We start from the raw sequence: 12296 nt of genomic DNA on the forward strand, positions 1-12296 counted from the left end.
CCAAGAGAACCTTAGAGTTCTAGTTCTGAAGTGCTGATTTTTTTTTTTTTTCTCAAGGAAAATACTTGTTACCCGTGATTAGATATGAATTGAGGACTTATTTCCCTGGGTTATAACACAGTCAAGGTCAATCAGTGTTTTGTTCCAGATTACATGGCCCACTATTCTCCTGTTAACACGGAGAACATGAAACATCTGCTTCCCACAGCCCACTGACTAGGCTACCTGAGGACATAGGCTCAGAGCACAGGATTCATCTGGGGTGTGGCAAGCTGTCATTCATGCTGCCAACCCTACAAATCCTGTGCTTTTTCCTATTATCCGTGCCTATGATAAATACGTTTTCACTCGTAAGTTGGGCACAGTGAGAGAATGATAACAAAAACACTAAGACAGAATGGTAACCTTAATATCATAAAGGTTATTTATGTCCACCAATTGTGGGGCTGGGGCATGGGTACAGTGACTGCCTGACTAGCATGTGTAAGTCCCTGGTGTGATCCCCAGTACCACAAAACAGAGGTACACATTAGCAGTGGCTACTTTTGAAGTTTTTCATTTAATGTTTCTAGAGCACAGGGGGTGTAGGTAACAGAAACTGCAAAGGGGGGAGCTGGAAATAAATGCAGGCTGCTGCATGCTTCAGTGGGGTCTTTAAACACGGCCTTCTGCACTAGCTAATTGTGCTAAAATGTACACTGATACACACTGAGGGTTAGCTTTAAAAAAAAAAAAGACCACATTTATCTGTCGGGGATTAATATACCTCCTAATCTCTGCGTATCTACAGTGCAACTGGTAGAAATTTGACTCCATACTCCTGAAACAAAGACACCAGCACCTCCTGCTAAGCAATGATTCTCAATGTGTGGCCCCTGGTCCTGCAGCATCAGCACCTCCAGGTCCAGGACTGACAGACAGATTCACAAGCCCCACTCAGGCCTTCTGAACCTGACACTCTGAGGAAGGGCCCAGAAATCTGCTTTAAATAGCCCTCTAGGTGATTCTAATACTCACTGAGATTTTTAATATCAATCATCTGCGGGTAGGTTGCAGAGGAAATAAGCCTACTGATGACAAGCATTGAGGGCTTTCTGCCTTAGCCCCCTGGGAAGAGCCCTCCCACTTGTTCATGCTGTCCCAAACAAGTTATGTAAGGCCCTACTGTACCTGAGAGCGTCCCCGGACCGGGTGAGGGAGGGACTTGGAAAGCATACACATTGTCACCCTCTGCAATGGTATTCAGGTCCTCTTCATCAAAGAATGACCGCTGGAATCCATTGGGATACAGTTCGACCAAGATCACCTGAGAGGAGAAGGATCGTTTTCTCAAAAAGAACCCACTAGATAAGGATTCAAAGCCGGGGCCAGCAAGATGGCTCAGTGGGGAAAACTGCTTGCTGCCAAGCCTGACGACCTGAGTCTGATCCCTGGAACCCACAACATGAAACTGAAAAAATAAATTCTCCTTTCCTTCCAAGTGCCTACATATTTTTAAATCATAAAATATAGCAAACATAATAATTAGGTTAACCACAGACATTTTTAACTGCAATCACATCAAAAAGTGTTTTTAAACATCTGTAGTTTTATACCTAACTAACGTACCATAGCACCAACAGGACAGACAAAAACTGGTTTTCATGAACAGTGTTCCACTAAGAGGGGTTCAGAATGGTGTTACTAACTTTTCTCAGATGTCAAGCCTGAAAAACATGTTCATGGAACACAAGAAAAAGATGGTTCACACTACAGGAAAGAGACCTGGCTTCCCCGGAAACCAGTCCGGCATCTCAATATGCAGGTCTCACAGGGCCCAAACGAGGCACAGCAGCTGGAAGATTCCCTTGTAAAAGACATATTTTAGGCTTAAAAAAAAAAAAGGTATGAACCAGAAGAAAATTCTGAATTGCAAAAAGGAAATGAACCAAAGGAGGTAGTAATTAATATTACAAATTACATAAATATTAAATTTAAAACTTCACTGTCCATTCAGACTATGAGACAGACCATGGAACCATATTTAATGACAAGGGGTGGATATTATAGTATGGAGCAGTAAGTGTTACTTTTAACTATCTACAGTAATGTTTTGTGAGGGGGTCAGGGTCAACGCTGAGGTAAGTTCCCAGCACATTTCCCTGGCTGGCCTCCCCTGGGATCTGCAGAAACCCACTTGCTTTACTCAGCCTCTCAGATGCTGGATTACAGGCTTGAGCCATCAACACCTGGCTGTTCTCTGTGGTAATACTTAGATCAAAAAGATGCAAGAAAATTCAAGCACTTGAACCAAGAACTTTGTGTTGTTTTGAGAACATTTAGCATTAGAATTGCACTCATTTGTCACACCAGCTTTTAGTAAAAATCAAAATAAATTAAGTACCCTAAGTCATAAGACATAGAATAAATACACCCAGTTGCTTCCATCACCATAGACAAACATGCCAATCAAAGAAACCAAAACTTCAAAAGGGATGTTTAAATTCCGATCAGACTGTCTATTCGGTCCTGACACCATGTGTCCCATCCCCCTCACAAATGCACCAGACACTCCACATTCCTGACAGTCCTGCGGCTAATCTACCTCTGCCTCCATCAGAGGCCCTTTCTGTCTCCCGCTACAGTCATGTCTCCAAATTGTGCTCTTCCTCTTTTTTCCCTCAAACACACACACATACACGCACACGCACGCATGCACGCACGGTTCCCTAGAACACTTAAGAGTTAATTTATTTTTATATCTATGTTATGGAGGTGGGGGCCTGTCATGTACAAACCACAGCTTGTGTTTAGAAGTCAGAAGACAACTTTCCAGACTCAGTTCTCTCCTTCTTGAAGGCAAACACCACTACAAGAAAAATGTGCATTCTTTTTCCCATGTGAGAGTTTCATAAAAGTCCTCCAGGTAGAAATGGAGGTCAAGATTACTCAGATAGGAGTAGGAGGGGCTGGCAGACTCACAGAATGGTAGCCAGGGTGATTCTACAAACATGCAGACACAACCTAAAGATGGGCATACATTGTATGTGTGTTATAATGTACCTAAGCAAAAAACTTACATATATTTTTGTTTCTTTCATTTTAAAAGGTTCTACCAGGTTTTCTGGGAAACACAAATTTTCCACTGTATAGTTAAAGAAATGGAAGGCTGATCAATCACTGGCAAGGCCCAAGTCAGAGAGCTGGATAGCACCTGTCTACTACTAGGATCACTGTGGAGCTGCAAGTGCTCATGGGTATATTTCTAGAAAGGTTTAGCTGAAGAGGAAGACCCTCCGGTGGCACCAGCCGATGGCCCCGGGGCTGTGCGGAATACAAAGAAGGCAAGCTGAGCATCAGCCTTCATCTCTCTGCTCTGACTGCAGATGGAAGTGTGACCTGCTCCCTCACCCCTGCCTATGCCCCCAGCAATGACAGGCTGTGGCCCTCAAAGCCAGAATGAACCCTTCCTCCCTCCCCTCCTCGACCTTTGCCACATATTTGGTCACAGCAACTAGGAAACTCATGTAACCTCTCATCCTGCCACGCTGCTTATCACTGGACCACTTTTATCCCAGCCCGTCACAGGGGGACTCTGGGCACAGTAAAGCTAATTCTTCACCAAGACTCCCTAGGAAGCAAAATCAAGCTGAGGGTGGTAGCTCACACATGCAACCCCAGTACTCAGGAGGCTGAGGGGAGAGAATTACCATGAGTGTGAGACCAGCCTGGGCTCCAGTCAGTTCCACAGGTGGTCTAAACTAAAGAACAGGTTTGGTGGTACATGCCTTCTAAGCCACCGAATGAATGAATGAATGAATGAATGAATGAATGAATGAATGATCAAAGATTTGGTGGTACAAAGGAGACAGCAGAACAGCTTCCCACCTTCTCCATCTCCTCTCCTGTCACAAACCTTCAATGTCTGCATCTCACTGAGCATCTTCAGTGTCCCACCAATACTCTCAGGAATGAAGACGCATGAGACCACATGCGTTCCCATCCCAGGTTAACCACCTCCTTGCTTGTGTGGCCTTGGACAATTCACTTAACTCCTCCGAACCTTTTTCCTCACTTTCAAGATGAAGCTCTCTGTGGTAACTTCTTTACAAGAGGGGACAGGGTTAGCTAGCTCGTGAGATAAGTTGAGCACAGTGGCTCATGCCGATAATCTCAGCACTGGGGAGGCTGACGCAGAAGGATGGCTACGAATACAAGGCCACCCTGGAATAGATACAGGGGCACCAGGACAGCCAGAATCATGTAGTGAGGCTCTATATCAGGAGAGAGGGATGGAGGGAGAGAGGGAGAAGGGAGGGAGAAATGGAGAAAACCACCATAGGACACTGCCTACACTTAGTAAACAGGGCTGGTTAGCTGCTGTTGGATCACAATTGCCATCACCTTCTGAACTGCAAAGTGTCTCTTTGCGGTCACCCTGAATAATAATGCCGGGAGAAGTCAAGGCTGGGTCACCACAGACACCGGGGGACAACTAATCAAACAGAAGCCAGTGAGTCATGCTGGAGTCATCTGGGAACCACACATTAGCCTGGGCAGCTGGCCCAGTCAGCATTCTGTCATCCAATGGCCAGGCCCCAGCCGTTCCAGCACACCTCCTCGGCAGGGACGCCTCCTTCTTCGGCAACCATCTTCCTCAAGGCCGCCACTGTGCTGAGGATCGGCACAGCCAGGCCAACACGCAGGAACCGCTGGCTCTTGGAGGGGAAGACCAAAGTGACACTCAAGAATCTGGAAAACAGAAAGGGAGCCAAAATTCTTAAAGGACTGAAGGGAATGGTCACCAACACCATAGACCATGGAGACAGACTCAGTCAGCCCTTAAACACAATTTGCTAGTTGGGTCCCTGCACTTTAGGTATCCAGCCGCTAGGGGGCAGGAGAGAGCAAATCTTCCAAAATGCTTTTCCAGAGGGTTGACTATAAAAGGATTTTGAGTGGAAATCACACTATATAGATCTCGGATCCCTCTGATCCTATGACTGTAACAGTTAAACAGATAGTATTTAAAAAACAAACGAACAAAAAAAAAAACTCTGCATTTTGTAAAAAAAAAAAAAAAAAAACAGCCAAGCTGCTCATTTTAGAAGAAATCAACCCTACTGGCAACGTTCCCCTGGATGAAAATTTCCCTTCCAGTCTCTGCTTGCACTTCCTCTCTCGGGCGCCTGGAGCCCACTGCTGCGGGAGAGTGAGACTGGAATCTGGGAAGTCTGCCTCAGAGTCGCCGCTTTAACCACTGTGTCCTCAGTCACAGCCTACATCTTGATTCCATCAATGATGGTATAACCCAGGTGACCGTGTAAGGCAACAGTTATGCTTACGACACAGACAGCAAAGCAGCTCTGAGCCGAGGTTAGGTGAGGCTGCCGTGTGTGGCTTTGAGGAGCCCTGTGTTCTGCTAGATCCTAGGCATGCAGATTAGGATAGGGAACAAGTCCCTCTCCAGGTCCCCACCGGCTCCCACCAACCAACTCGCCAACCTTCCACAACATTGGCCTGGCCAGCCATGTTGATGGCAAGATGGAACTGTGGGCAGGAGGCTGCCCTGCCGGCACCTTGCCTTTAGACACTGCATCCACCGCCCTCTCACCCCAGCACAGAGGTCTTTCCTCACCTGTACCAAACAAGCCTTTCTTCCTTCTCTTTCCTCCTTCATGAAATGATCTCCCTATAATCAAGTGTGGTAAATCATGCCTACAGACGCAGCACTTGGGAGGGCAAGGCAGGGGGGGGGGTGGGCTATAGAGTGAGACTATCTATAAATAATAAATTGGAAAGAGAGAAAAGAACAGTCTCCCATACTTTTATAAAGAAGGAACAGGATTCTGAGATATGTCAGGGAAGAGCACGTAGCAACAGATGTCCTTGTCTGATTGACATGGGAGCTGTGTCAGCTCCTGGGTGGCCCAGAGACCTAAGTCAGGACACGTCTTGGACACACACAAGCATCCTGTTCGTCAGCTGAAGAACGGACACTCCTTTTTCTTTAACTGCCCATTGAGTGTATGACTAATCTTAGAGAAGCGCTAAGTGAAAAATGGCAGATCCAGGAACAGAAGTTTCTCAGAACAGAGGAAAGAGGGGTCAAGTTTAGTGAGCATGCCACAACACTCAGGACACTCACGTACCTTGTCTGCCGCAAGGGGATGGGAAGGGACACACACAGGAAGGGGTCGAAGGTGTTGCTTTGTTTCAGGCAGTGAGGACACGTCAAGGAAGACCTGTGAAGGTAAGGGCTGAGATGAATGTCATCACACTTAAGTAGCGTTATAGCCCTCAAAAATCTCCACAGAATGACTACAGCATTTCCTTCCCAGCAGATCCTCGCAGAACTGAAAGCAGGTGTTCAACTGATCACTTCCACGTGACGCCCCTGCGGTCCTGCACAAGCCTCAGGGCCGGAAACAGAGTACCCAGCCACACTGTGGAATTCAACTCAGCCATAAAAAGAAACAAAGTCCCAATACCTTGAAAACATATGTCAAGCACCAGGACTACCCAGACCTATTGTATCATTCTATTTATGTGAGATTTCTAGAACAGGAAAAGCAGAAGAGACATGCTACAAATCGGTGGTTTCTAGAAGCTGGGGGCAAAGGAAGTGAAATGTGACTGACTACTCACTGGGTACCAAATTTTCTCTTTGGGTGATAAAAGTGTTCAGGAGCCAGGAAGAGATGATTGCTACCCAGCACTTCCCGCATACACGCCACTGGGTTGGACATTGAAATGCATCACTGAGCTTGGTATGGGCGCTGAAGCAGGAAGAACACCTGAGCCCAGAAGTTTGAGGCCAATATAGACAATATAGGGAACCTTGAGTCAGACAGCAAAGTAAATGGATAATTTTTAAAGTAAAACAGCTGATTCATGACTCTCCCCTTCTGAAGGGGGAGGGTAGGAGTTTAGTCTCAGCATACCAAGGGTGGGAAGAAACGCACACACCAATTTTCAAGCAAAAGAGACCTCGGGCCTCATTAGCCTTGATTCTTAGCTTCCCTGAGCCACACCCCCCTCCAAACAAACAACTGGCTCCTTTGAAAAGGCTATTTCATTTGTTTGTTTGTTTATTGGGTAGAAGGGTAGGAGGACATGCCGCACACAGTACGTATATCAGGTCAGAGGACGGCCTTTGGGAATCGGCCTTTTCCTTCCGCCATGTGGGCTCTGGCACAGAATTTAGATCATCAGATTTGGCATCAAGTGCCTTTACCCTCTGAGCCATCTCACTGGCCTAGCACACAAACAGATTTTTAAAGGTCTAGACTTCCAGGTTTTCTTGCCATAGGTTCTATATCAATGAAATAGGGGAGGGACTCTGGCATCTTAAGTTTAAAAACTTCCTGAGAGTCAGATGCAGTATTTCATAACTGTAATTCTAGCACTCAAGAGGCTGGGGTAGAAGGCTGGGAAGTTCCAGGCCACCATAGGCTGTATAATAAAGATACTATCTCAAAGACAACAACAACTGGCAAGGTGAACCGTATATTCACCTGATATGTCTGCTCTTTGCCAGATCTTAGGGATACAAGTTATCTAAAGGTTACAATAGTGATACAAGGTATCTAAATGAAAAGAAGTTACTAGAAGGTTGGGAGTAATTTAGAAAGCAGCCCCCAGTGGTCTTTTGTTACCTTGTTTGTTGTGCTGGTGGTTGTGTTGGAGTGCAGGGTCTCAGGGATGCTAGGTCCACCGTCTACACTGCACCATACCCCAGTGCCCTGTCTTTTCTGTTTAACACTGACCCGAGAGGACCAATGTAGTTTCTTGATAAAAGGCAGTGTGTCCCACAGCATCCACTGGCCATGGCATTTGTGGGGTTCCCTCAGCTGCTGGCTTCTCTTCAGATCATCCCACCTCTCCAGATCACTGTGTGCAGAAGTACACACCACAAGCCACAGGATATAGTCTTGTGTTTGGAAATTTTTCCAACCCCTATTTCCCAGTTTCCTTCTTTTGGCCTCCAAAAAAACGAAACTGGGAGTGTGTGTGGTTTTTCTTTTTTTTTTCTTTTTCCTTCATAGAGTTGCATTGTGTCAAACTGGTTCAAGAATATGGCTTCCAGGGCTGGAGAGATGGCTCAGTGGTTAAGAGCACTGACTGCTCTTCCAGAGGTCCTGAGTTCAAATCCCAGAAACCACATGGTGGCTACAACCATCTGTAATGAGATCTGATGCCCTCTTCTGATCTATCTGAAGACAGTTACAGTGTACTTATATATAATAAATAAATCTTTTAAAAAAAGAATATGGCTTCCATTTCTTTTCTTTAAATTTATTTATGTGTCTGTACATGTGAGCATATGCAGAAGCCAGCAGAGGTCAGAAGGGGATGTTGGATCCTTTGGAACAGGAGTTAAATAAAGAAGTTTGTGAGCTGTCTCATGTGGGTACTGGGATCAAAACTCATCCTCTATAAGAGCAGTAAGTGCTAGTAACCTCTGAGACATGTTTCCTGCCCCAATATGACCTTTTATTAGCCCTGAATTTATTTCATGTAGCAAGATATGTGACTTGTGAAAAAAATAAAAATTTTCTAAGTAATTGGCTAATTGTATTATGCATGTATGTGTGTACATATGTATCTTATGTAAGTGAGAACTGAACCCCTAGAGTTGTACTGTATCAAACTTCATAAACTTGTGTCATATCCAAATCAAAAATATGACCTTGCATTCCCAAGCTTGTACTGTATCACTGGGTTATAAACCCCATTCTTATTTTGTAAAGAACAAAGCTAGCATACTGTTCTTAAGTTAGACTACAGGAAAGATGAGAAATACATCTGTTCCCCCAAAATTGAGAATGGCGAGAGATTAAATATGATCAATGGGCCCAGTAGCTGACATAGAGGCCCTGGGTTTGGCCCTCAGTACTTCAGAAGAAATGAGAACTGAAGAGGAGGTAGAAGAGAGAGAACCCACAATTACCCATCACCCTCCGTTTCATAAAGGAGACTGACATCATCCACACTCCCCCATGGGACAGACAATTCAGTACGTCATCCATCCACCCCACTGCAGAAAATCACCTCTTGCACCTCTAAAGCCTTTGCTTGCATCGGCTCCCCAACAACTTCCTCTCTATGACAAGCTCTCTGGCTCCAAGCGGTATTCTCAGCTGTCACCAGCACAGACACCTCTTGTGCTCTTATAGGTGAGAAATCTATTGGAAGGGCACTGAAGATCCTTAGCATTTGACCAACTCAAATATCACTTCCTGAGAAGCCCAGCCCCGGAGACCCAACCACCTCACGTAAAGTCAGGAACCTAGCATATGACCTATTCAAAGCGCCCTCATTTCCCCAAAACCACCTGCCAATATGCTTAAATAAACAATCTCTTCCTACGCCCAGTCCACTGAAACCCACTCTTCCCTTAAAACTCTTCCATACCAATCCCTGCCCACCACTCAGCCCCACCTCACTGCCCTTACCACTGACCCATCTTGTTTGTTTTCAGTTTGTTTGTGAGAGAGTCTTTTTCTGTAGCCCAGGCTGGCCTGTTTAACTATGTGGCCCTAGCTGAGGTCAAACTCAGCAATCCCCAGCTCTGCTTCCCAAGTGCCTTTGCCATTGTGATTAGTTCCTTCTATTCCTTAAACTTGCCCTCCCAACCCTTGAATTCACATAGATCATTACCCACATGCTGCCTTGTCCGCTGTTCTCCCAACTGGAATACTGTAGTTTGACTGGCAGACTTCCTATCACTCCCCTCTTTGCTTTATCTAAGAAGAAGCCTTCCTGGTTTCCGCATTGAATGCCAAGTCTCCTTACCTCTCAGGTCCCTTGGTCCCCTTTTATTATTCGAGATGTTTGGGGAAAGGGGATATGGAGGAGTTGTTGCCTAACATCACTCTGTACACACTTACCTGGGAAGGGTTGAAGATTTGAGCTGGAAAAAGATGACTCAGTGGTTAAGGGTAGTTTTACTCCTCCAGGGGACCACAGTTCAATTCCCAGCTCACAACTATCCATACAAAGAGTTTAGGCTCATTTTGGAGAGATCTGTACTACCCAATACCTACATCAACCAAAGGGAAGATGCAAACACTCCACAGTTGCTCCAGTAGCTTCCTCGTGGCCCTCCCTCCCTGGAAAAGAGTGTGGGTCCCTCTCCAGGCTGTTTTCTGTCCTGAACAATCATCCTCAAAGATGGCGGTCCCTGCCTAGACATTCCCTCCAAAACTGCTGAGAATAATGCAAATCCTAAAACGGAAAGTTTTTTTTTTTTTTTAAAGTCAACCGTCTCCAGATCAAACACAAAGAACAAAAGTCTCCCAGAAAGTGTAAAAATATGTGGCTGGAAGCTGGGGGGATTCTACAAAACTAAATGTCACCTGCTTGAAGGGAAGTGATTAAGAAAAGAAACTCTATGAGATCTGGGGAAATACAACAGAGCAAAGGGAAAAGAACAGGAGTCAAGACCAGAGAGCAGTTCCGCTGGAAATGGCTTACAGCAACACCCAGGACGTTTGGAGTCCATGTGACGGAACAAGAAAGCCTGGCTCAGTGCAACCAAAAGGCTCACAGACAATCGCAAATAAACACGATATAGAAAAGCAACACAGGAGAGTTAGCAAAGCAGGGTCCGGACTTCTAAGAACCTGCTGAGGGCAGAGCTTCTGCCTTTGCTGTCAGCCCCTGCAACAAGCCCCAGCACCTTTCGTGTCTCCCAGACTCTGGTGAGGGTGACTATTAATAAGAGCTGGGGAGATGTTCAGTTTGCAAACCGCCTGCTGTACAAGCCTGAGAACCTGGGTTTGATCCCAGGATGCACATAAAATGGCCAGATGCCATCTGCAAACTCACCACTGAGAAGGTGGAATCCTGGGGCCTACTGGCCAGCGGACTAGCCTAATGAGCAAGCCCCGGACCAGTGACAGATACTACCTAAAAATTAAAAACACAAAACAAAAAGAACCAAAACAATGAAAATCGAGGAACATCACCAAAGTTGACTTCTGCCTCTGCATACACATGTAGACATGTACAAGTACCCACAAACACACACAGATTATTAATAAAATATTTAATATTTGTTATTAATGTCACTCAGTGGCAGCACATATGAGATCCTGGATCAATCCCCACCTCCTCAAAAAACAGTAATAATAAATTATATAAATGTAATACATACCATTTACACTACTCGACATATTTTATTACAAATGTATAATTACATGTTACCTTATATGTTATATAGCACACACATATTTCATGTGGAACATAAGCACAAATATTTTCACATAGAATACAAAACATAAAATGTGTTATCAAATCATATGTAAATATCACGCATTGACTCTTAAATCTCTCTCACAGAATTTAAGAGTAGAATGGCAACTTCCAGAGACAAGGGAGGGGGGATGGCAGATGGGGAAATGCTGACCAACAGGACTGACCCACAGGCATCAGGAAGTCCTCCACACAGGTGGAGTGGTTAGAGATATCTAAATGTTATGCAATAAATAAAAATCTGCTAAAGAGGATTCCGTAAGATTCCACCACAAACTAATGATGAACATTCGAAGATAGATATATGTTTAACATGGCATTATAGACACGTGTCAAATCAGCCTACCATTCACGTGTTCAATGTTGGTTTTGCTCCAGCCTTTAGAAAGTGGAATTTAAACCTGACATTAGACACATACATATGTGGGCGTCTCACGTAAGAGAGGTTTTCTGCAAACAATGGCTTCCCTTAAATCTTGACCTCTGAGTCCATTTCTACCTTGGAGGTTACCTTTCATCTTTGTTGAGTGTGTTTGCAGCCCATTAGACCCCATTAAGCTATCAAAACTCATTAAAAGACACATATGGCCAAAGAGTCTGGGGCTACCGCCTCCTTTTTGAAGTCTTGTTGATGCAGGTATTTTCACTAAGCTTCATAATTCTTATAAACACACGTACACTTATAAGGACATACCCACAGTGCATACTTCTGGAAGTCAAAGATGATTTTTATATCCCCCATGTTGAGCAAGCTCACAGTGACTAACTCAGCTGAGCTCTCTGGCCATGCCAAGCAAATGGGAGTCTCCCCAGCTTCACTGTGTCTGCAGGATGGCCACCACATCTCTGCTCTACAGAGCCAGCCTTAGCCACTAATTTAAAGGAGGTCAGAAGACCATTCCAAGGAGACATAAAGAAACAGAAATGCTCAGGGTTGGAGACAACAAGAGAGTGGTTAACTGGGGATGGGACAGAAAGGGAAGGGAACTTGAGGTTTTTTTTTTTTTTTTTTTTTTTTTTTTTTTTTTTTTTGTGCAGCGTCAGGGGGAATGAGATAC

General features: G+C 44.9%; 1 protein-coding gene across 1 annotated transcript in view; it reads right to left on the minus strand.

The window, feature by feature from the left end:
- USP43 (ubiquitin specific peptidase 43) overlaps nucleotides 1-12296 on the minus strand; it is a gene marked incomplete at its 5' end in the record, with an annotated part of 54763 nt that overhangs the window by 26991 nt on the left and 15476 nt on the right. The window contains 3 exons of the mRNA XM_080922384.1: nucleotides 1171-1306; nucleotides 4596-4731; nucleotides 6132-6224. Coding sequence (XP_080778510.1) covers nucleotides 1171-1306; nucleotides 4596-4731; nucleotides 6132-6224 — 365 coding nt within the window. The remainder of the gene's footprint in view (nucleotides 1-1170; nucleotides 1307-4595; nucleotides 4732-6131; nucleotides 6225-12296) is intronic.

This window comes from Micromys minutus, assembly GCF_963924665.1.
Source record: "Micromys minutus genome assembly, chromosome: 10".
NCBI lineage: Eukaryota > Metazoa > Chordata > Mammalia > Rodentia > Muridae > Micromys > Micromys minutus.